The 26493-nt window shown below is 41.6% G+C and overlaps 1 protein-coding gene across 2 annotated transcripts in view; it reads right to left on the reverse strand.

The window, feature by feature from the left end:
• Window positions 1-26493, reverse strand: part of EPAS1 (endothelial PAS domain protein 1) — a 107110-nt gene that overhangs the window by 13007 nt on the left and 67610 nt on the right. For both annotated transcript variants that reach the window (XM_072635704.1, XM_072635705.1), the window contains exons 3-11: window positions 23144-23295; window positions 22402-22486; window positions 20101-20219; window positions 19784-19986; window positions 9145-9251; window positions 4604-4751; window positions 3521-3729; window positions 1975-2153; window positions 862-972 (exon numbers count right to left, since the gene is read on the reverse strand). In XM_072635704.1, the coding sequence (XP_072491805.1) occupies window positions 862-972; window positions 1975-2153; window positions 3521-3729; window positions 4604-4751; window positions 9145-9251; window positions 19784-19986; window positions 20101-20219; window positions 22402-22486; window positions 23144-23295 (1313 nt within the window). The remainder of the gene's footprint in view (window positions 1-861; window positions 973-1974; window positions 2154-3520; window positions 3730-4603; window positions 4752-9144; window positions 9252-19783; window positions 19987-20100; window positions 20220-22401; window positions 22487-23143; window positions 23296-26493) is intronic.

Below are 26493 nucleotides of genomic sequence, written 5' to 3' on the forward strand. Positions count from 1 at the left end.
CTCAATGAAGTCAGGAATGCCTCAGCTTAAATCCTACCTCACAGACTTAACTAGTTGTGTGACCCTGAGTTAGTCACTTAACCTCTACTGGTCTCAGTTTCTTCACCTACAGCACCTACCTCACATAGCTGTTCTGAGAATCAAATAAGATAATATTTATAAAAATACTAATTGATGTGGCTGGCACATAGGAAGTGCTATATAAATAAATGCTTAGTCCCTTCTCTTTCCTTCCCTAAAGGAAATCCTAAATCTATGATCCTATAAATTTGATAAGTTCTTGCTGGAGGAAGGAATTGGGGAAGGCTTCATGAAGGAAGTGTTACCTAAACGGGACCTTGCAGGAAGATAAGGATTTCAAAAGGGGGAGATGCCAAGGGTAGGGATGAGGATGGGAATCTTTTCTAAGCATGGAGGACAGCTTGGGCAACTGCATGGAGACAGGATTGAGCAGAACTAGATCAGGCAGCAAAGAATGGAATGTACAATACAGGAAGGACAGGAAGATGAAATAAGGTGAAAAGGAAGGCTAAAGCCAAGTTATCAATGTTTTGGATATCAGGATAAGGAGTTTGTATTTTATTCCATAGGGAGCCCACAGAATTTTAAGCAGGAAACTCAGGCATTGACATGTCAGACCATGCACTAAGATTACTCTAGCTGTGGATTAGAGAAAAGAGAGACTGGAGACCAGAAGACTATTACAATAGTTCCCAGGCAAGAGGTGATCAGGGATCTGACAAGGGTGGGCAGTCACAAGAGGGCAAAAAGATGGTGCAGATCACTTTCATCAAGTCATTCCCAGATTCACAAAGACCCTGATGAAGGTGAAAGTGGGAATTTCTCTCTCTGGTCACTCACCTGGGTGTTACATTGATTCTTGGATTCAGTATCCATAGCAAAAAGCTTCTCTATCATTTCCATCTTCAGATTTTCATCCAGAGAGCTATAATAATCTCCTGGGCTGCTTGGCTATGGCAGAAGGATAGATGAAAAGAAAAGAGAAAGGGGGACTGGTTACTAGACAGTTGGTCAGCTCTTTCCTTGTCAGCTAACGGGTCTTAGATCACGATTCTTGGGAAACCTCAATGCCAGGCTCATTAGTTGTTTATACACATCATCTCCTGTGGCATGTCTAGTCTGGCCTATATCATTGAGGGCTTCATAAATTTATGTGGTTTTCTCATTGTTTCATGTGCATGGGTTCTCTCTCTCCCATGAAATTGTAATGGGGCAGGTGGAGAGGGGAAGGGTCCTGTCAGTTACCTTCTCTTATCTCTAACATAGAGTAGGTACACAATGGTTTTTCAATCCATACTTACAGACTTGAGGCAGGGATTTGAGTAAGGGTTGCCAATTCGTTCAGATGTCTACATTTTTCCTATCTGTGTCATCATAAAGCAAAGAGAGCACAAGCACTCCTAGAAGCTGCAACTCCCCACCATGTTTAGTAAGTAGGGCTTGTGGCTCTTACTAAAAATGTTTTATGATGAAGTGTGAGCAATCTGGGGGCATCTTGAAAGTTCTTACTAAACATGAGGTTAAGGATTATGATTTTGATAAAATCATTAGCCCTCTTAAAAATACTCCCTCTTTCTAAGAGGACCTCCCTGGGTCCCAACTAACTAGAAATAATCTTTCCTCCTTCAGACCTCTTAAGTAGTTTATTTGTACTCATCATTCACTTAACATGTTCTAATTTGTATTAAAGTTATTTTTTAAAATTAAACACTAAGCCCCCTGAAGGCAGGGGTGGTCTTAACCTTATCTCTGTCCTGAAGCCTAGCACTCTCCCCTGTAAAAAGTAGTGAAGCAGCTCATGTGTATAGAACTAAATCATTCAACAAGTGACTTGAGGCTGTCACATGAAAGAAGAAGATAACGGAATAAAGAGGGGCCTAAATCTCTCTTTCTACTTTGTGCTTGGTTGACCTGATGTCTACTTAATAATTTCTGGCTTGATTTGCCTCCTACCGTGGAACAGCTACTGTTGCTGCTGGCACTGGGAGTGGTGCTGCCAGGAGGGGCCATCTGGGGTACAGTGAATGAGCCCTCACTCTGGGAACTGCGGCTTTTCATGTCTCCAGGCCACGGTTGGCTTGGGGTCAGAAGGGCTTTGTTATAAGTAGATGATTCTTCAAAGCTCTGGTTTCCTGTAGAGATAAGAGAGTCAGGGTAGGTTTGCTCTAACTTATCTCATCTTGGTCATGAATATACACAGGAAAGGGGTGGAGGGAATCTCAAACTACAGAGGAAAGGAGGCAAAAAACTTTGTGGATAGATCTTGGGTTGGTCATGGGGTTCATTTTGACAATTTAAATTTGCAAATTTAAATTGTATGTGTGTGAGAGAGAGACAGACAGACACAGAAGGACAGAGACAAAGAGAAGGGATTAGTTTTCAGAAAGATTCTTCATTACTACAGGATTCCTTTAAATGGAAATCTCTCTTCTACACATAATGATATAGGTCAGGATACCATAGAGTTAGTATCTCTCAAACAACAATTAGAAATGAAGGTGAAGAGATGTAAGGGTATTGGGCAAACCATTTAGCTTCCTCCTCTCTTTAACATGGTGGCTAGGGCACTGAATTCAAATCCCACCTCAGACTTGCTAACAGTGTGATCCTGGGCAAGTCACTTAAATTCTCTGTGCCTCAGTTTCCACATCTGTAAAAAGAGGGAGTTGGACTCAATGCCCTTTAAGGTTTCTTCTAGCTCTAAATTTGTGGTGCCATTATAAAATGAGAGGATCAGACTAGATCATCTCTAAAGTCTCTTTTAATCCTAAAATTCAAAGAGTATAAGCTTAGTGTAGGATGAACTTTTTACACAGAGATCCCAGGGCTAAGTGTACACCCCTCAGAGATAAAGATAGAAAGAAAACTCCCGTGCACCCAACCCATATGTGCCAAAATATTGAGAGAAGCACTCTTTGTAATAGCAAAGAACAGGAAACAAGGGAGATGCCCATTCATTAGGGAATAGGTGGTGAGTGTAGTAGAATATGATGGTACCATAAGAAATGATGAACATGGGAAGATTTACATGAACTGATACCAAATCAATAAAGCACAACCAGGAAAACAACATACACAAAAAGCATGACAATGTAAACTGAAAAAAATAATATGAGAAACCGAAACTGAGCACTGTAATTATAATGACTAAGGCTGGCCCCCCAAAAGAGCTATGATAATGTCCTTCCTTCTCTTTTTTCAGAGCTGTACAACTGTGGAAGCAGAAGACAAGGCACTATCAAGCTTGACTGATGCACTGGTTAATTTTATGAAGCTGCTTCCTTATTTCCTCTCTTAAAAAAAAATAAGGGATATTACTTTGGTTGGGGGAGAGTGGAAGACTATATTAGGAAATTAAGGTGATGTGAAAACAAAAGATGTCAATAAAAATTCCAATTAAAAAAAAAAGAAAGAAGCATGTTCAAGGTGGCCAAGGCAGAATGAAAGCTACCCTTGCTCAGGCTCTTCTAGGTTTCTTGTGCAGGTGGGAGGTACTGACCAAAGTCCAGAGAAATGATGGCGTCTCCTGGTGTAGGCGCCAGTTGCGCCAGCTCTTCGGGCTCTTCCTTGAGCTTGGTAAATAGGAAGTTACTCTTCTCCGACACAGGGACTTTGGTGTCAAAGAGACTGTTCATGGCCATCAGGTGGGGCTTGAACAGGGACTCAGTCTGGTCCATGGAGAACACCACATCATTCTTCTCGATTTCACTAATAAAATGAAAAAGAGACTTCAAGTCCCTTTTTACAGAGGCAGCATGGCGTAAGGGATAGCAGAAGGACTTGGGTTCAGATCTTGCTTGGGCCATTTACTGTGTGGCCATCTGCAAGTCTCTCTGAGACTTAGGTGATGCCCTGACTTATTGACTAAGTTATAATGGGTTGGGATCTGAGGTGGTTGCAGGAATTCCCTTAGCCACAACCTCTTACAAGAATTGCTCATGTGTATGGCTACCCCAGAGCTCCCAACTCCTCTGCCTCAGGATATTCTCTTATTTTTTTTGCCTCAGGATATTCTCAACAGGCAGAAACAGAAAGAACATAACCTGTTTATCTGGGTTCTTCAAAGAATGGGATAATTCAACTCTACTACTAGCCATGGAGGTGATTACAATGGTGACATCCTCCAAACACAAACTCACTGTGAAAGCTGGGGTTTTTTTCACTGTCCATACACAGGTTTGAGCCTCTAGTTCTCTGACATCAGGTTTTCAGAAGTAGCTTTTGGAGACAGAATGTCTTCCTGGTACTGTCTCCTCATTACTAAAGATACTAGCTAAAGAATTTCCACCTTCCCTTTTCCAGAAAGTTGTTCTCATTCCTCTCTCTCAGCTTCATCTCCACCCTGTGTCACAGACAATGCACATTGTAACAAAAATAAGGTGGGGATGGGAAAAGAGGGTGTAGAAATTAAGTCTGGAATTGTTAATTTGTCATGAATGCCTTCAGATCCTGACTATGAGAGAGGTCTGCCCCTGGTGTGGGACTTCATGTGTTTTAAGTATTCTAAACTTCTCAAGACTTAAGAATGCTATGGGTCCATCTTCAGGTTCCCAGGCTCCCTCAGAAGAGTTTTAGAACTCACCTCAAGACATAGTTAACACAGATGATGCACTGGGGTTGCAGGTTTCTAGTGTTGTAAATGACAGTCCCTTGGGTTTCCAGCCACACATACCCACCATGCTTGGCGAGCATCCGGTATTGGCCACTGATCACCTGACCTTTGGTACACACTGAAGACAAAATGAGAATCAGAGGTCAGTGGACTAGGCAAAGTTTGCAACAGAGGCAGAAGAACTCATGGTTTGATAGGAAGAGCACAGAATATTAGAGTTGGAAGGGACCTTGGTCCAATGCCATCATTTTACAGATTGTTGAATCAACAATGAATATTTATTAAGTGCTTTCAATCAGCCAGACACTGTGCTAAGTGCTGGTGATATAAAAAAAAAAGACACAAAGGATTCCTGTTCTCAATGAACTTAATGAAGCAGACAACAGTCCAATAGTTAGGTACATACAAGATGCACACAGAGTAGTCAGGAGGTAACTCAGAGGGGAAAGATCTAGCACCCAAAGGCATGCTCCAGAAGATGGTATCTGAGTTGAGTATTACGGGGAGCGAGAGATTCTAAGAGGAAGATGAGAAGCAGGAGGTGGTAGCTTTTCAATCACAGAAGGGAGGATGTATGAAATGACAGAAATGACCATCAGGTAATGCATAGATGCATGGTGGAGGGAGAATGACATGTCAGAGGAGATACTTAGTTTTCAGACTTGGGTCACTGGGAGGAGAATGACGTGTCCTTGACAGCATTGGGGAAATTCAGAAGATGGGAGGGTTTGAGGGGGAGGGGAAGATGATGTTATGTTGAATCTGAGATGCCTATAGAACAGCCACATCACAAAGTCCAGGAGGTATTTGGTGACATAGGACTGGGGCTCAGGAGAGAGACTAGGGGCACATACAGGGATCTCATTTCTCTGTCACCAACAATGGGTCCTCAAGTGAACCATTAACCTCTTTAAATTTCAGATTCCTCATCTACAAAATAGAGTGGAGGGACTAGACTTTCTCTTAATTCCCTTCCACTTACAAATCAATCATCCTGTGTTTCTAGGACATTTTGTTTTGAATTTGAGTACCTAACACTGACTTACTATATAGCCCAATAGTATTCACTTGGCTTCTCTGAGAAATTGACTTGCTCATAGGTGAGAAAAAAAAATGGTGGCATCACCTCTACCTTCCTCCCAACAATAAATGAGATCAGAATCCCTAGAAAAGCAGTCTTTATTTAAAATGGTTTTCTTAGAAACAGTGTACCAGGCTATAAACTCTTCACAATTTATGGCTCTTCTTAACAAAACCTTAATAATAAAAAAATATCAATTTCTGATTCACAGAACATGGGCTGAAAGGGAACTGGGTAGGAATGGGGTGGGGTGGGGAGAGTATCTGAACTGTAAGAGAATACTGGATCCAAAGACAGTTTCCTTTGGCCTTGGGGCACATCCTACGAACTTGTTTCCCCCCAGAAGCAGTAACAAATTAATCTCCCAGAGATAATTTCCCTTAATAAAGCCTGTTCCTTTCCAAGTACAAACAGTCTTGTCACGAGTTTCTTTTAAAATGTACATTACTGTTCTCCCAATTCTCTCACCAGTGCTTTTGCATTGGACTTCATTATAGAAATACCTAGATCTGTTGACCTCTCTGCCTTTGCAGGTGCTGTATCATATTGGGGATTATACAAGGGTCCTAGGGACAAGGTGCAGAAATACTGAGCAATATTTTAGTTCCACAGCCCTCCCTAGGTGCCAGATCAGGTGGATGAACTTATGCTTTTAACCTAGGTCTGAGTGCTTTGTGGGCAGTGTGGTTGAGTGGAAAGAGCTCTATGGCTTGCCATGAGGAGACCTGGGTTAGAATCCTGGCTTTGCCCCTTATTAGCTGTGTGACTGAGCAAGTCTCCAGGGTTTACCTCTCCAAGATTTCAAATCTGTAAAAAAAGAGGATAAGGATACTTGCCACAGAAGATAATTATAAAGAAAAAGCTTGGTCAACCTTAAAGTGTTTATGTATGTATGTATATGCACACATATGTGTACATATACAGACATGTACAAATAATAATTGTATAACTATGCTGCTGGGGCAGTGACTTGGGAAGACAGTAGGCACATAAATTAGGAGGTGGCCCAGGTAAGATGGTCCTACAAAAGGATTGATGTTCACCTCCTGTACATACATGTAAACAGCTCACACATCCTAATACACTGCCAAAGCAGAGGAGGAAGACCACCCCATCCCCCTACAATATCCCTCTCCTCAGGTTACTCTTTGGTGAATTTTTTTCCACTTCTTTGCTATTTCTGATACTCAATCTAACCTGAATTTCATCAATATTAATATGCCCAGTGAGCTGTCAGTAGAGCCTGAATACATACATCACCAAAAGATAAATTTGTCATTGCTTTTCCAAAAAAAAAAAAAAAAAATCCTAGCCCCCTGGCCAAATCTGAGGATCCATCTGCTTGCTCATAGTTCAGGCACAACCACTAGCCCCTTTCTACTCTCACTCTGGGAACCAGGATTTGACCGAATTTAGGCTGCAGACAGTGATTCCAGCAAACTTCCACCAGGCCATTGTTAACTCAGGCAGACCTTCCTTTGTGTGGAAGAGGTACAGGATTAGTACTGTTAATGTTGACTAAACAGCACATTTTGGGAAGGTTTTAATTGTATTTCTAGTGATCAGACAGTCCTGCTCTGTCACTGCAATATAATTACATCAGTTTTCTAATCACTCGCTCATGATTGCAAGCATGACGAGGGGGCCTGCTACATGACAGAGACAGGCTTTTTACTGCCTTTAATCTCGATTCTGGTTTGTTTCCAAGAGCACGTAATGTCCTCACACAACAAAGAGCAACCGAGCTTTCTCTTGAGAATTAACATGGGATAAATTACAAATCCATTTGGAAATGACAACTTTCATTTATCTGGCTGTTTTAAATACTGAGCTTCTCCAGTCGTTAGAAAGGCATTCTCCTCCTTCCTCTGTCTCTCACACACAGTAATATGCAAACTAGAACAAATCTCCAGATTGGATTTTTTATTGTGTCACTGCACAAAGGGAAAATGGGACAAAATCTGCCACTATTTACTAACAAAGGGTCAAAAGATACATATGTGAGAGCAAGGAGAGAAAACAGAAGCTTCAATTTAAGTTGATAAATTGACCCAACTTCCAACTCATACCCCAAGTCCCCATCTTTTGGGTTAGTAATTTGGAACATTTCTTCATATGCCTTTTGATAACTAGGATTTTTTTCCTTTGAGCACTGCCCTTTAATAGCCTTATTAACTAGACAATGGCTGGCAGTCTTAAATATTTGAAAGTTCCTTATATATATTTTCTATCAGATCTTTATAAGAAAAAACTTGCTGCAAAGATTTTTTTCCCAATTAAATCTTTCCTTTCTAATTTGAGCCACATTGACTTTGCTTATATATTAACGTTTCCATTTTCTACAATAAAAATCATATATTTAAGCTTTTCCTGAAGAGTCCATACCATACAACGAACATGTGATTATAGAAAAATCATGTTTTTGTTCTATTATTAACTCAGGATAATTCAATAGATCTGTGATTTCATTGCTATAAGTACTTTCTCCATTGCTACAGATCCTTAACCCTCATACTTTCTCATCCTATGTGATTATTGTCCACATATCTCTATAAATCCTTCAAAAAAGCCTTAAGCCATGCCCTGATGGACTTCTTCCAGTTAAAAAAAAATTTTTTCCCCTTGATACCAGAGTAGCACTTAGCTGTCCATCAGTTATCTCTCATACTCAATATACAACCAGGACACTTCTTCTCCAGCTGTCATTGTTTTTGTCCACATGGATCCACTTCATTATTACACTTAATAGCTAACATTAATATAATGCTTTTATTTTCAAAGGATGCCCTAGAGGAATTATCTTCCTTGTTTCTTCCAACAGACCTGTGAGGTAGATAACATAAGCATCTTGGCGCCATCTTGCAAATAAGGAAACTGAGGGTCAGAGGGGAAGTGACTAACTTATGATCACACAGCTAGTAAGTAGCAGAACCAGGATTTAAACCTAGACCTTTTGACTTCAAATCCACTCTTCTTTTTCCACTATGTCCTGGCTTGCACCTTCATTTTTTTTTCAAATATGTTAGTTCTACCTTTCTAAGAAGACTATGAGCTATTTGAGGTGGAGACTGTGCTGCTGCTGCTTCTCTCCACAGAAGCCAGACCAGGGATGGTCATATACTAGGCCCCTAAGAAAGTATCTCTCTTCAACCAACGCTCTCTGTGGGTCCAAATTATAAATAACCAATAATTGCAGCTTCTCCTATCCAAGGGCTTCTCTCTGTAAGCTAAAGGAACAGTATCCTTGCTACCTGCTGTCCCATTCCTATGTCACAAGGTCCAACACTCAGGCCTTTGCAAACCTGTCACCCAGAGGAGGGCCAACAGGGGAGGGTCCCCCACTTGGGAAATTGACAAATGCACATCTTATTATTCAGCGTCCAACCCAACCCATATCCAGGAAGACTGGAGAAGAAACTGAATCACTTACAATTCTGGTGACTCTTGGTCATGCTCTCTGAATCCAGGGCATGGTAGAACTCATAGGCAGAGCGTCCAAGCAGCTCTTCAGGATGGTAGCCAATCAATTCGGTAATTCTTCATTGAAAATTAAATGCATATGGAAAAACACAAACAAAAAGACCAACAGATTTAGCAAAGATGAATGGACATTCAGGCAGTCATTGTTCACTTTGGGTGGCCCACATCACTGTAAATCAAACACATATACTCTCTTTCCCATCCAGGCCCTACCTCAACCCCACACAAGTGGGTCATCATACTAACATTCTATTAAAAATAAGATCCAAATCAGCGAACCTACTCTGCTCCAACACCACCCCATGGAGGGAGGAAACATATCTATTCGGGGAACTTGCATGCAAACACTCGCAGGTACAAACACTCAGGGTGGGATGCTAACTAGTAAGAGAGAAAAGACTGGCTTTATATGTAGGTGGAATGAGGGTCGACAGTCCTCACTGACTAACACTTGAAATTCTACTTTAGTGATTCATCTCTTTAGCTTGAGGCTTTAATCCCTGTTACCAAACAGAGCCCCCAGGAAGGAGTCCTTCCCTCAAACTATTATCAGTCACCTGAACCTCATCAAAATGGCATTGGAAAGGGAGAAAGAAGAAAAAAATAAGAAAACACTGAATATCTGAAGGGTGAAGAGGCAGGAAAAGGGCAGATCATGGCAGTCTAAAAGTCTCAATTTAGCCTTAAAGTGGTTCTTTAATTACAGAGTATCCTAGATCCTTTTTTGGGGGGGAGGGGGGAAGTGGGAGGTGTACTGAAACAGTGTTTCATCAATGCTGAGAAGCAGTGAGAAGACTCCCTTTTCTAATGCAGATGAGCACAAGCTATTGCCTCAGCACAGAGAGGGTTAGTCACTTGGCCAGGATTCCACAGCCAGGAGGGGTCAGAGGTTGAATACGACTTAGATAAAATTTAGATAAAATGCACCTTCTCTACATTATACATCCCCAATGAAAAGAGCAAAGAGGAAAGAATGACTTTTGACTTTCTTCCTTCCAAAGTCTTTTGCTTTTCTCTAATTCATTTATTAGATCCAGGAGGGGTATACTATCCAGGCAAGTGGGGAAAAATAAATTTGGGAAGGGTCCTTTCTGTTATCCACTGGTACCTCCCTGTAATGAACACAATTCCAACCCCCTTGTAAAATTCATACCATCATTTGCTGACAGAGGCGGCTAATGGGCACGTGCAGGAAGATGCTAATTTGAATTCTGCCTCAGATACTTATTAGCTATGTGACCCTGGTGAAGTCACTTAATCTCTTTGTTTTCTCATCTGTAAAATGCGGATAATATTAGGGTTGTTGTAAAGAGCCAATGAGCTAACATATTCGGTAAAGTGTTTTGCAAACCTTAAAGAGTTACATAAATGTACTACTACTACTACTACTACTACTACCACCACCACCACCATGACACATCTACTACTACTACTACTACTACTACTACTACTACTACTACTACTACTACTACTACCACCACCACCACTAATGATCATCACAATGAGACTCTGATTTTCTACTGGAAAAACAGATCTGGGCAAAAAAAGAGTAAAGTTTCTGCTTGTGTGGTACTCGGGACCCTAGCCAAGTTATACCACAGCAAAGCTAAATCAGAAAAGACTTTAGCATCAGCTGATTTGGCTGAGGCAAAGAGGTTTCTCAAGTGAAATTCCGGTCCAGCCAACTTTAGTACAGGGGACTCGCTTTCCCTGAGCTGCCAGCTACAGACTGAGAAGGATTTGTTTCCTTCCCCTAGCCTTGAACAGAGAGGGGCCTGCATACATGCTCTCTGGCCTCCCACACCAGTGTCATCAACTTAGTGTACCTCATAGCTAGGGGGAGTGGAAGGAGCATCTGGGGACAGGACCGTGCTGGTCATTCTGTTGCCAGGAGCCGAATTTCTTTACAATATGTCCAACTTCTTTACAAGTTGTTTTTTTTTTTATTTTTTTAAAATTCCTTCCTGGGATGTTGGGGAGGGGGTGATGATTGGGAGGAGGGTTCTTTTTTGAAGAGGGGGAAGAAAGTATACAAGCAAGGTAATTTGCCAAACTCATTTATTTGTTAGGGAGAATAAAAATTCATCTCACTAACATACAGCATTCTCTAGAGAGCTTAAAAATGGGCATTTGGAGAACTGAGGAGTTAATTACCCCTCCCTCCCACCCACCCCCAGAAGAGCTGAAACATTCTCTTTCAAGGTTAGTATAGTCCAGAGAAAACTCTCAAAGTAAATATTTGTAATAACCAAGCTGATAATATAATTTCCATTATCTAATTAATGAAAGACGTACAATGACATGTTTTGAAAATAGAAAAACAAGCTTATTCTTTAGAATTGCCAGATAGTTAACTAGTAGCTATCATAATTTATCTTGTCAACTAAAATAAACATTTAATGTTTCTTCTTACATTTTTTGAAACAGACTACCATTAAAAAAAAAAAAACACAACTGGAAAATACACCAAGCGTATACACAATCAGCCACCATTTGAGTTGTCAAGTTCACAAAGTCAGGAAACCCCAACTTCAAGCTCATGGTTCTTGGCCTCTGTCTGTTAGCACGTAGCTACCCTTCATGTCCATGACTCGGCGCCAGTTTACAGGGACAGGGGATCATAGGAGTCCAGAAAATGCATTCCAAGCATTTCAGGATGCTTCTAAGAAGTGGGCTATGCCAGACCCTGGGAAAGGAGTCTGACTCTATAAAGGATCAAAAAGCAGTTGAGATCCCCCAAATCAGTTAAAAAACAACCAACCATCTAATTTCATTTCTATCCCTCTTTCTTTTTAAAGAATACAAATGTAAAAGTTTCAGTCAACTCACCTAGATTGAAAATTAAGTGGGGAACATTAAGATTTATTCAACAGGTATATAATAAAATTTTAAAATCTATTTCATTAAATGGTATGAACAGAAGGGAAGGGTTGGAAAGGAAGACTAAACAGAGAAATGAAAGAAATTGGAAGTAAACAGAAAGGGGGGGAAGAAGAAAGAGACTGACACAGTGGAATTCAAGAGAGAAACAACGGGAGAAAGAGAATGAAATGACACTTAGAAATAGGGAAGACAGAAAGAAGTTATGACTTTCTATTTCTAGGTAAAGATGACTTTAAAACATCGTCATTGCTTTTGAAGTCATTGTTCACAACTTCTGGAATTACGCTTTACCCTTAAAAAAATAAAACAAAGTATACTTTAAAGAGGTTTTTCTGAATGAGAGGGCTATGGCAGAACACTACGGAGGAAGTGATTCTCAGGGTTACGTTGACAATTATTAGAATACTCCCAAAGCCAAATGAAATAGAACCTAAGGCCTCAGTTCTAAGGGTCTGTCCTAATACAGAAGCCCAGGTATCTTTGGGCGCATGGGATGGGATAATGGCACAGAATTTGGATTCTATTGCTTTGGAATTCAAATACTTTCCATGATGAATTTTTTGGGGTTATTGTTGTTCAGTCATTTCTGACTTTTGGGGACCCCATGGACCATAGCACCCCAGGTCTTTCTATCCTCAACTATCTCTCGAAGTTTGTCCAAGCTTCATTGCTTCCATGACACTATCCATCCCATCCTCTGCTGTCCCCCTTTCCTTTTGCTTTCCATCTTTCCCAACATCAAGGTCATTTCCAATAAGTCCCATCTTGTCATTATGTGGCCAAAGTATTTAAGCTTCACCTTCAGTATTTGACCTTCTAGTGAATAATCTGAATTAATTTCTTTAAGCATTGACTAATTTGATCTCCTTGCAGTCCAAGGCACTCTCAAAAGTCTTCTCCAGCACAATTCAAAAGCATTGATTCTGTGGTACTCAGCTTTCCTTGTAGTCGAACTCTCACAGCTATAGCTTTTAACTTTGTTCTATTAATAAAGAGTGTGCTAAGTACATAAGCTATTTGCATTTAAGTTAGGGACTAGTTCTCAAACACTCATTGAAGCAGCCTCCAATCCTGGGGCTTTGACAGTACTAGGCAGAACTTTATTGAACTAGTTCCAGTCATTGTGAAGGGTCATAGTAAAAATATATTTCCTCAACAATCTTGGTACTTTTCACAATTTTTTAATGATTATTTCAGTTACTCCAAATCAACTAAGTTTTATTTTTATAGAGTCACAAAGACCTGGTTTCAAATTCTTCTGACACTTAATTTGTCATATGCATTGTATGTTGTATGACCAAGGGTCAATAACTTAATGGCTCTGAGACTCTGGAATATAAGGGCTTTAGATTAGTTGCAGACTGTAAGGTATTGAGCTGAGATTGCCACTCACTGGTCTCAAGAACCATACAAATATGTAAAAGCCACATAGACATAGACTCTGAGCCTACAGACACAGACTCATCATCTAAGCTGGTACACGGTGGAAAGAATGCTGACTTTGGAGTCCAAATGTCCTGGGTTCAAATGTGACCTCTGCCACTTATTAGCTATATGATGTTAGGCAAGCCTTTTAATCTTCTTAGGCCTCTGTTTTCCCATCTGTAAAATGAGGGGGTTGGATTTTCATGGCTTCTAAGGTCCCTCCTAGTTCTAGACTTATGGATCTAGTATACCTGCAGCTAGTGCTAGCATGAATTGAATCCCTAAATTCTTTTATCTTTTGGTAGACTCTTTTTATGCTTCTATTTTCACTTGGTGGATCATTTCCCATATAATTTATGATTTGGGGGCGACATTAAACTACCCAAAATGAGAGGAGGATTTTCTGAACGACAGCAGTCTCCAAGCCTTAAATCTTCAGCGTGAAGAAAACCAGTCATCAGAGTTTGCTCCTCAAGCCCCTTCCCTCTTGACTACAAAAGCATATTTCTCTGCATAGAACCTCTTTCTCCACTAGATGACTCTTGTTCATGAATTTAAGCTGAAAACTGAAGTTATACTACTTGGATGGAAAATCCACACATACCATCTTCCCCTTGGGTAGTATGTTCTATTTTACACTATTCACAGTGGTTTTGTTTTACTTACTTATTTCCCCAACTTGACTGTAAGTTCTTTGAAGGCAAGGAGTATGACTTATATTTCTTACTTCATAGGATTATATATCCATAGCTGGAAGGGACCATCAAGTCTAACGCCCTCATTTTTTACAGATGAGGAGAAAGAGGTCCAGAGGGATTCAATGACTTTCCTAGGGTCACATGACTAGTAAGTATCTGAGACAGGATATGAACCTAGGTCTTTCTGACTCCACATTCAATGCCCTTGCTACTATATCACAGTACTTGCAATGTTAGGCATATTTTAGATTGTTAATAAATAGTTGTTGAGTGATGAACTGAATAGCAACTTGGGAAAACATCTAAGAGCAGAGTATAGTCATCCAGGTAGAAGGGGTCGGCCAATGTCATCTTCCATTTTCTTCTCATTGCAACATTGATTGATGATGAGTACTTTTCACCCCCAGCTACCTCTTTGGCTTCTTTCCTGCCCACTATATGTCAGACATACATACATATAATAGATACATGAAAGATACAGGATTGATTTCTGTAACATATCAATAAAAGAAGGTTTACTGTGAGAAAGAATCATCTGCATCCCTTGCCCTTGGATTTCCTGTATTTAAAATGTTTTTCCTTCAGAGCTAAAATTTATACAGTACTTGAAATCTTACAAAGCACTTTACAAATATTTGTCTTATTTTATCCTTTATATGGAGGTAGTTGCTGTCTTTCTTGCTCTGTCTTTTCCCTCTTTCTCCAACCTGCTGTATTTACAACCTCTTTGGACCTAAGAAAATGACCCCAGGCTGCCACCGTGATCATTTTATAGGCTCTAAACTGCCTCACATTTTCCTCCTAATTTCCCTTATGGGAAAATGTTCCCTTTTGTAGGAGCTCATATTCTCTTGTGTGTGTCGCGTTTCATTCTATCTGGTATAATTCCAGATTAATACTGAAAATAGAAGGGGAGAGACAAGCCCCTTCCTTATTAGCTAATACAGGTGAGTGACAGTTTTTGGAGTGTCCAGCTCTGGATGGCTATCAAGGAAGTGGGTGTTCAGTGCATGGGCAGGAAAAGCAAAACAAGAAATAGAGATGATGTAGAAAAAAAAGAAAAATTCTAAACCTAGTTCAAGAAACTAAAAACAATGCCTAGGGATTAGGAATTTAAAATAGCTCTGGGCTGTGGTTAAATTGGCTAAACTGCCCATGTGCCCTTATTAACTAATCTGTTAATCACTTCAACACAACTTCTCCCCTACTGCACAATTAATGTCATTAAATGCCTCTCTCCACTCACCACTTCAGCATTACTGAATTTAGAGTTTAGCTCCTATAATTGGGTCTCTTGAAAGACTAAAGCTTGCTGGAAAAAACACAAAACCCACAGTAGACTTTTAAAAGTAGTTCCACTCATTGTGAATTATAAAACCTTAAGCCTTTGTATGATGACAATAATAGTTATTAAATGCTGATGATTAATTATTATTAATGTTGTACAGATCCCTTTACAAGGCACTGGAGGAAAGTTTAAATAAGTCAAGATGAGTTAAGATAAGGTTAGGTCTTTGCTCTCATGAAATTTGCCCTCTACTACCGTGGCTAAGCCCCAAGTAGCCATGATTCGTGATATGTGCACTGGAGAGTTACAAAGGTGCTATGTGAGGTCTAGATATCTGCTCTCTGCTCTTTACTACACCAGCCACTCAGTGAACATGGCTTGCCTCCAACACCATTGAGATATTGATCGAATTTGTTTCTGGTGTTCAAATTCTGCCCTCTTTTTGCACCCATTTCCTCTCTCCTGAGTCTCTACAGCCCTACAAAACCTACCATTCTCTCCTGACCAATATCATCTCTATGTGCTAGCTCCCAAGAGTAATTATTCTTTAATAGGGATCAAAGTCTCAGACTAAAGGAATAAAAATATCATGGTAGAATTCATGGGCAGAGAGGGGGAGGGCAAGGAGGAAGGAAAGTTAAGTTCATAGCAGTAACATTAGCTTGGGTCCCAGGGCCATCCCAATATCCCTCAAGTTACACTATGTAGGTTGTCACCAATTCTGTATACATGGAAGTATACTATAGCACTTGGTACTATATATTATAAATGTATATGTATGCACATATGCTTGTATATATATACATACATATATACATGTATATATGTATAGGTGTATATACACACATATATAGACACATACACGTGTGTGTGTATGTGTATCTCACTATAGCACTTGGATGGGCCAACCTTGATCCTTGGGTCAAATCTGGCCTGCTGTCCTTTTTTGAGTGGCCCTTGAGCTAAGAATGGTGCTTTAGCCCTACTGCAACTCAGAACTCCTGAGCTCAAGTGATCCACCAATCTCAGCCTTCCCAGGAGCAGGGACTTTCAGTGTGTAACACCATGCCTCTCTTGAGGATGGAACTACCTTTTGAAGAGCCAACACTACAAACATATATACACTCACAGATCTAGGAGTTATCTGTCAGAAAGTAGAAATCAGGGGTAATAATATTCAGCTTCCCCTGCCAGATTCAGAGGGCTTCATTCATTCTATAGATGGCTTGTCTTTGTAGGTTAGGTCTAAGGTGGTTGGAGCTGAGGGAAGCATTCTTGGTAGGTTTCCACCAAGAGATTCAAAGGTATTGATGCTTTTGCAGAAAAGGGGTGGGAAAATGACTAACTGGAAGAGAGGGTCATCTGACCAGTACCTGAGCCAGGCTGGAAATCGGAAAGAGAGAAATTAATCTGGACCAAGAAAATGAAGTTTTCCTCATTAGGAAATGAGAAGTCTAAACTTCTCATAAACTAGTTCTCACAGCCTGTGTCTCCTGGCTGAGTAGGGAGGGGCGGAGAAAGCTTTTCTGGAGAAAAGCTATTTCCTAAGTGGTTTCCTTTCTGGTTGGGGAAGAGATTATTTTGGTTTGCACTCCCTTCATTCAGCCCTCAGCTAGTGAGTGCAAGCTTTGGGTTTCTTGAGGAATCATAGATTTTGCCCTAGATGGAGCCTGAGAAGCCATCTGGTCCAACCCCCTCCTTTTAAAGAAGATGAAAATAGAGGCCCAGAGAGGGCCATTCACTCTACTTGAAATGAAAGAGAAAAAAACATTTGATAAGGACAACCACTGCCTCCTTCCATTGATGTCCCATGCTCTGATGCCTTGTGGTGGTGAAATGATCCTGGCTTCTCAAAGGCTATCCTCTAATGTAGATTATCCAAGCTAGATAGGTTTTAGAGTAAGGACCCAAGTAACAGACTGAGTATCTGCCATTCAAGGATCAGACTAAGTCCTAAGAGAGATTTATTAAGAGAAGGTTGGCCACCATTTTTTTTTTCATTCTTAGCAACTCCTGAAGCCTACCTCCTATGGTTCAGGGGGCAGAAGGGTCATTCTACTGACTAATGGAACAACTCTTATGATTTCCTGAGGAGAAGTCCTAAGGTGGAGAGACAGGAAACTAACAGGTATATTCCCTTGTAGGAACTATATGACTAAAGATTCCTGTAATAGCCAGAGGCTCTTGAGGAACTGATGCCTCTAGACACTGTGAGAAGCTGGGAAGTTCTAGAATGCTAGCTCTGGAGGAAATCTTACAGATGATCATGTGAGTGATCTTATAATTCTCCTACTCAATAAACTCTAGTAGTCCCCATTTGCCTCTAGGATAAAATAGAAATTCTTTTGTTTGGCTTTCAGAGCTCTTAACAATCTAGTCCTCACCCATCTTTCCAGCTTCCCATACTTTGCAGTTCAGCCAAACTAGCCTTGCTCTTCCTCACACATGACCCTCCATCTACTACCTCAATGCCTCTGTACTGGCATTCCTCATGCCTGGAATACCCTCCCTCATCCCTTTTACCTCATTGAATCCTTTGCTTCCTTCAAGTCAAGCACCATCTTCTACAGAAAGCCTTTCCTGAAGTCCCTAGTTTCTATGCCCTCTCTCCCAAAATTCTTTCCTGTTTATTTTGTATTGATCCTGTATATACATATTTATGTTCATATCCTCTCATAAAATTTAAGCTCTAGAAAAGGGACCATTTCATTTTTCTCTCTGTATTCCCAACACCTATACAATATTTGGCACATAATGGATGCATAATAGACTATATGCCAATTGATGTGTTGGTGAACTATTTGGCTGATGATTGTCATGTCTTGTCCTTTCATTTTACGTGTAAGGAAACTGAGACTCCAAAGGTCTCAGTGATCTATCTCACAGATACTTAGTGGTAGAGTCTGGACCAGAATCCAGCTTTCCTCTGCTCTTTCCATCATCCCATGCTGAGCAGAAACAGAGGATGTTTTTTGAGATGGGGTAGGGGTGGGTCATTTTCCACAGGAAAATCCAACAAGCTACATCTATAACTGAATGTAATTTAGATGGGCCAGAAGTGGCTTGGCATGTAAGTTGGACTTGTCTTCATGGTCCTCCTATCCCTCTAGATATGCTCATTTAATCCTTCAACTTTCCACACTGCCCTCCCCTTAATTCCCCAAGTTGGTCAACTGAGCACAAAGAATGATGAAGGGAGGGAGGGAAGTGACCCACAGGGGGCTTCTCTCAGGAGTCTTTGCTGAGACATTAAATGCTTTTCTCCCCAAATCTAAACTCTTTCAAATGTTCATTGGCTTGGGCACGAGAGATGAGGGGATCCTCGCTTTCAGTCTTAGTCCTAACAAAGGTTAAATTCAAGAGAAGACACAGGGTCAGAAAAAAGTCCCAAATGGAGCCCTTCTTAGGAGGGATTAGTGCAGGTTGAAGTCCCTGGACTAAAAAGCTTTTGGGCAAAAGGCCCAGAGGGTTTGAGGAGGAGAACAAAGCCCAAGAGGAAAACCACCTGGGAAGGAAGAGAACATGAGAAAGATAGGGAGTTCTAGCTCACAGTTTCCAGGCTGGAACCCAAAACCACCAGCTGGTGTTTCACTTGGAGTGGAGGGTGGGGTCTGGTTGGGGAGAGTGAGTTGAGTGTACTGAACAGTATCCAAGGGTTCCTGGGTTCATTTAAGAATATAAACATGAAAACAGGTTGGATTTGGTTCTAAATGGGAGAAAAGCTGAGGCAGGTACTAGTAATGCATAGATGGAGATCTTTTCCCAAAAAACAAACAAACAAGGAATCTTTACGGGGAGTATTACACAGAAATGCAGGCATATGTGCCCAGACACATCAAGATATAGGCACCTTGTGGTGGGGAGCATTTATATGATGCTCTAAGACTTGCAAGACACTTCCTATATGTGACCTCATTTGATCCTCACAGCAATCCTGAGAGGTAGGTGCTGTTATTATCCTCATTTTACATTTGGGGAAACTGAGGCTGAGAGGAGTTAAGTGACTTATTCAGGATCACACAGCTAGTAATTGTCTGAGAGAGGATTTGAACTCAGATCTCCTGCCTTAGGCATATATAATAAGCATAATCTACCTGTGATGGGCAACCTAACATACACATATATGCAAATTCCAATTTGTGCACACATATGTTCTCAAAAATAAACTTATGTCTCTGTACACACATGCTTAAAATATATATGGATGTATGTGTATATATTTATATATACATATGTGTACAGACTCAGACCCATGTATACACCGCTCAGAGACACACAAGCCCAGGGGCCCTCACCTGTCATCACAATAGGTAAACTTCATGTCCATGCTGTGACGGCTCAGGAAGGTCTTGCTGTCGAGGGGGATATCCATGGTGGATGGATGCTGGATGGGCTCACACATGATGATGAGGCAGGTGAGTAAAGGCTCCTTATACCCACAGAGGCTGTGGGGGGCACAGCTATTGTAGACCTTCACCTGACCTGTGCAGTGTAAGACCTGGACATGGAGAAGAGATCCACAATGTTACCATTGCTGTAGAGGAGAAGTGGGCAAAGGAGTTCCCTAAAGCTGCCATGTTTTGAGCCCCATTCATACATGGTCCTCTCTTACCTTCCATGTGGCAGATTTTAGGTTGACAGTCCTGCCTCGGTTGGTGACAGTGCATTTCATTCTCATGAAGAAATCCCGCTCTGTGGACATATCTTTGCTTTTCTTTCCAAAACCAGACCCTTTGAGGAAGGGAGAAAACAGACTAAATTGTAGTGAGGATATTAAAAATCATGCCATAGGAAGGTTGGCTAAAGGAACTGGACAAGTTTTAGCCTGAACAAGAGGAGACAAGGGGAGGATAAAACCAGCATCTTAAAGTATCTGAAGGGTTTTCAAAGCATAGGATTAGATTCATTTTTTCATGACCACAGAGCCTAGAAACAATGAGTGAAAATTAGGCCTCAGTTTCCTCACCTGTAAAATGGGGATGATCACACCTACACTGAGTCTCCCAGAGATGTTGTGAGGAAAGTACTCTGTGATTCTTAAGGCATCCTACAAAGGTTAGTTATTACTACGACTGTCCTAAGAAGGCTCAGGAAATGTGGCAGCAGCTTCTGTAGCTCTAGACCTAAGACCCAGACCTCCTTTCTCAATAGCATACTGAAATGAACTTTACCTCTAACCAGGCCTTAGGATGAGAAAAATGTATATACTAGAACTGGTCTGGAGGAAGGGAGTATCTGGGGAGAGGCCAGGGGAGTGGGAGAAGGGAGGGAAGAAGGAGAGGAAGGAAGGAGAAAAAGTTTTCTAATCTTGCTGGAGCAGGAATGTGTCCTGCCCATTTCATTCTTAATGAGGCTGTCTAGAGAAGTTTCTCCTTTCAGAGTGGGTGAGGCTATAGACTGACCTTGAAGGGCAGCTGTGCAGGGGTTCAATCCCAGCTTCCCATTGGCTACCTCATCCAGCAAGAATATAGACCCCTAATAGGGAAGTCTGGAAGCCAGCAGAAGCTGTACAGACAGACAGAGGCCAGGAAGCCCTTTGCCCTATAGGCCATCTTTCCCTCCTTCCCTCTCCCCCTCCCTACCTTGTTCCCACAAAGCACCAGAGCAATAAAACCTTCCAAGGGTTTCAGGTACATGTTGTCCACTGGCTAATCTGCCACAGGTTAACATATTATATTGGTCCCAGAAGAGGCCATGCTGCTGGGTGGATCAAACCCAAGTACAGACAATAATCAGTATTCTTTGTAAAGTGGATAGATGGCTTAGTTTGGGGGGTGGGGTGGGTATTTTTTTTAAAAGAGATCTCATCTTAGGCATATAGCCCAGGTAATAATAATCACACCTTACGTTTCTGTGGGGCTACATGCTCTTAATTCTATTTTACAAATGTGGAAAATGAGGCACAAAGAGTCTGATGACTTGCCCATGGTCTTCCAGCTGAGAAGTATGAGAGATGGGGCTCCAACCCAGCTCTGTGCAGACTCCAGGTCCAGAAGGTTTTTCACTATAGTGCAAGGTCTTGCTATAGCCTATATGTGAAACTAAACAACCTCAGCCTTTTAACAAGGAGTCCTGTAGGCAATATCTTAACACCCAGCATGGAACCATATACTTGGTAAGGGTTCAATAAATGCCTTTTAGATGGGGGATGAAAAAGGGGAGGGGGAAATTATCAGAATGAATGCCAGGCCCCATAGCAGGCTATGACAGAGCAAATACTTTTGGGAAGGGACACCTCTTAGTGACCATCAATTTACACATAAGGGAATCTCTCATATTTTTACATTTAGGGTTTGGTCTCCCCTATAATAGGAATGCCATAACAGGAAAGGAAATCTTTTTTTCTTTATCCCGCTCATGGTACAGCGTGATCTCATGCTTCTCTTGACTGCATTCAAGCCTGTCCCTCCCTGGCCAGAACTCTGCATTCTGGTCTTTTTCTTGCCTCCTCTCTTATTCAAAACTCACTCTTTCAATATTCCATCCCCTAAATGGTCTAACTCTTTCTTTGATCACAAAGAGCTGATCTATGCCAAGGAATTAATAGGTACTAAATGAGTTAATATGTCACTCTGTCCTGGGTAACATGTGGATAAGTAAAGGAGTCTTGCAGGGAAAGTACTTTAATCCAAGGGAAACTCCACTGTAGAGACAGAATTTCTTGAGTTAAAGCAGGTTCACAGTGAGATATATTGGAGTGGGAGACCTTGCAGCACCTTACGAATGTTACAGGGTCTCTGATCCATTCAGGCTATGCATACTGCCCAGTTCTACTGTAGGAAAATTACTAGATTTTAATAGCTAAGAGTCTCCTTCTTTGTGTTCACAGACAGTGGACACCTGGCACCTGGAACCACAAACTTCCCCAGGATTTATTAAAGGCAAAGCAACATGAATTGGAAAGTCACTTTACCATTCTTTAGAGTCAGGTTGTCTCGGATCTCTTCATGGTCACAAGGGTGAGTAAAGTCAAAGATACTGTGTCCGGTTAGTTCCACCTGTTCCAAAAAATAAGATGAGTTGGGACATTTGAGTATCATTGTTCCTGCTACAGGGATGTAGGAACTCAAGGAAAAGGTCAATTTGCTGAAGTGGGGTTGAGGAAGGAACTGATTCTAGATAGGGGTGTACTGGTAAACATTTAACAAACAGATCTCCCAAAATGCATGACATACTTTTAAGTTTAGTTGGCATAATTTTAGACAAACTGACAAATCAAAAAAACCAAATTCTGATTTGCAGTTTGCAGATTTCTGAGGTGTTAAGTGTTAACACTGAAAATTTAACAATCAGTGGGAGGGGCTCCAGCACAACCCTGACTCTAGGTGCCCCAATACCCCTACCCCCTCCAATCTAGAACGTCTTACACCACTGGATACTATGGGCTGACATCAAGACAGGGAAAATACTGCAATTTTTAGAGAAGAAACCAGAGCGAGGACAGGCTCTAGTATATACATTTCCTCAAACAAGATCTTTCCTTCAGGGTTGGAGGTGATCATTGTCATCCAGCTGCTGGGCAGTCCCAGGCTAGCCTTAGTCTGGGTGGTTTCCAGAAATATGAGATTACAGCCTGTGGGGGTGTTTCTGGGAAATAAATAATCTTTGCTACAAGACTGAAAAGCATAGAGAATAGAGAAGGAAGAGGAGCCAACCTGTGTGAGTCCCATGAACTTGTTGATATTTTCTGACAGAAAGATCATGTCTCCATCTTGAGTCACCACAGCGATGAACCCTTCCAAGGCTTTCAGGTACAAATTGTCCATTTGCTGGTCTGCCTCAACTTCATTTTCATTCTCAGTACACACTGGAGGGAGAGAGCAGGGTAATAATGACTTACATGAAAATGGATTCAATTGATAAAATCTTGTGTTTGTACAAACGCATAGAGGTTGTCTCTGGACAGATATACCAATGTGCACATGCCCCTGAACACGGGAGAAGCAGAGTAATGGGATGGATAAAAGACTGGTTTTGGAGCTAGGAAGACTTGGGTTCTAGGTCCTCCTCCTTAACGTACTTTCTATAAGACCATAAATAAGTGGGCTGTATCTCAGGACAGGGCTAGGACTTTCCTACTAAGTTAAAGATAGGTTCTGCTGATATAGAGCAGGGAGTCCTGCACCAAGAGCTCTCCACACTACTAAAATCTCAGATCCTTCATGAATTGGGTGCATGTGGCTGACTCTGCAGGCACACAGATTTTACATACATCATGTCTCAAAAGTCCTGGTGAAGTATTAAGCTGCTTAAAACTGTACTAAGACTCCTGGGACATGACTAAATGTTTGACTCTTTGTGGCCTCATGGTCCATACTGTGCATGGGGTTTTTTTGGATTTAAGTAGAGGTTAGATGACTTGCCCAGGATCACAGAGCTAGTAAATGTCCAGGACTGGATTTGAGCTCAGGTCTTCCTGACTCCAGGCTCCATACTCTATCCACTGAGCCATCTAGCTGCCTCTGTTCCCCAAAGGTTCATCAATCACTGAATGGGGACCCCAAGTCCTATGTCAGTCCTTGAGAAACTCACAGTCTGGTTGGAGAAACAATGAAAAACCATTTCAAGCCAGGATAGATTCCAGAGTTAGATTGTATGGCCCAGACTAAATGCTTTATGGGGATAGGGAACCTGTGATCTTGAGGCCACGTGTGCCCTTCTAGGTCCTTGGGTGCAGCCTTTTGACCAAGTCCAAGTCTTACAGAACAAATCCTTTTATTGAGGGCATTCGTTCTGTGAAATTTGGATTCAAAGGTTTGCACTTGAGGACCTAGAGGGCAGGTTCTCCACTCCTCTATCTAGGAATTCACAGTATCATACATTTAGAGCTTGAAGAGACCTTAGACTGGATCTAGTACAGCCTCTTCACTTTACAGATGAGGAAACTGAGGTCCAGAATTGTCTGAGGTTACATAAGTGTTAATCAGCAGAAGGGAGAGAGCAGGAGTAGTTAGGAAAAGCTTCACTAGAGGATACAGGACCAGAGACAGGTCCTGGCAGAGGGGAAAGGTCTAGACTGATGCTTAAAGGCAATTGGACAATCTTGAAGGTAAATTTCGGTGGTGGTGTGCCTGATGGATTGGAGTGGGAAAGGGCAGTCTAGAAGTTAGAAAGGGAAACCTGTGAAAACGGTGACATACCAATTACTTTGGGCAGCCACTGGCCCATCAAGTGCCCTGTTGATATTTGCAAAATTTAAAGACTGTGCACTTGTCTCAGACAAAAAAATGCTTGGTCATCTAGACTGTTGGCCATAACCCAAACCAAGCAGGGAAGGCAGAGTCCTGGCTAATCCAGTCTAATCTGTGTTTCAAACCACAAACTCTAATTTGCTTTCCCTCACCCCTCTCCACATGCATCCAGTGTTGGCCACAAAAAGGCCTAGAGAAATTCAGGTATGCCTCATCTTAAGCAAACTCAATCTGGATTTACAAGGCAGTTAAATGAGGGGGTAATTGGTTACCCTATGAAAGTCTTTTTCTCTTCTAAGTAGAGACAACCCCTCCCCTCTGGAGTATGTTGTAGAATTTGATTTATAGGCAGCTTTTTCAGGAATACATTTCTTGCATAAGTTCATCCCACCACAGGTTAGCCCAAGATCAAGTTTATTCATTTTATCATTTTGGCTTCCTCCTCACGCACCAAATTTGGACTCAGGAACCTATTTCTACCCCTTTGAAAGAAAATGGACTCCAATACAGAGGTTCCCTATAAAGGAATATCTAAAGTGATGATGGTACAGCAGATAGAGCATTAGACCTAGAATCAGGAAATCTCATCTCCATGAGTTCAAATCCAGCCTCAAATAATAACTGTGAGACCCTAAGCAAGTCACTTAATCCTGTTTACCTCAATTCCTCATCTATAAAATAGGTCAGAGAAAGAAATGGCAAATGACTCCAATCTCTTTGCCAAGAAAACCCCAAAATGGTGCCACGCAGAATTGGACACAACCGAGACAATAATAACAAGGTGCTGCTGGGTCTGTTTCTTGCACATTGAGGTGGGACTGCTGGGTCAGGGAATCCCCACGATTCCAAGTGCTGTCTTTGACAGACAAAACCCAGACTAAGCAGGTCCTCCGTCTTCTCAGATGTTTAATTATATACAATAGTGCCCGGTTGCTTTTCCTCTGCCTCACCCTGACTAACAGGAGGGAGTGAATGGAGGGAATTTCTTTTCTGCTCTCCACCCTTTCCTGGCTGCTGGGAAGAGAGGAGGTAGTGGGTCTCTGGGGAAAGAAGGCTCATTCCTGTGTCTGAACGGGATCCTGGTGAGAATGGGAGGTGTCTCCTTCGTCCTAGAGCCTTATCCCAGAGCAGGACCCTGCCCTCTGCTAGATAATTGGCCTACTGAACTGATAAATTAGTCTGCTGATACACTAATGGGTACAGCTAATAGGTTAATGCAAACTATGGGGTGCAAAGAGCACTGGAAGGAGAGTTAGAAGGCCTGAGTTCAAGTACTGGCTGGGGTACTTAGTAGCTCCATTGCAGTGGACAAGTCATTCACTCTTAATAAGGCTCAGTTTCCTCGTTTGCAAAACAAAGTGAAAAATACTTCTACCTTCCTTGCAGGCTTCTTGTGGAAAAAGAATTTCATAAATGGTAATGTGCAGCATAATGTTAGATGTTATTACTACCCTTCTCAGGAAACATAGCTGTAGTTTTATAGGAGTTTTTCTAAAGACATAGCACCTTGAATCAAAGCCATGACCCTCAAACAGAGGCCATTCCAGGCCATGGAGCTCCCTATGAGGGAGATATTTCAAGGGAGAAGTCTTTTAGCAACCATCCTTTCCCTGACATCCGCACCACCATACGCGCGCACACACACACCACACCACATGGGTATGAGTTTGTGTGATGGGGGGGATGTCACTGAAAATCACTATGGCCTTTGCCCTGGGACCTAGAAGCAATGAGCCTGTATCAAGTCTTCTTATGTTTATGTCTTGGGGTCCAGGAACATCCACTTCCCTCTCTTGCAGGTGATGCCCATAGGA

Source organism: Notamacropus eugenii, chromosome 1 (assembly GCF_028372415.1).
Source record: "Notamacropus eugenii isolate mMacEug1 chromosome 1, mMacEug1.pri_v2, whole genome shotgun sequence".
In the NCBI taxonomy this organism is placed as follows: Eukaryota; Metazoa; Chordata; class Mammalia; order Diprotodontia; family Macropodidae; genus Notamacropus; species Notamacropus eugenii.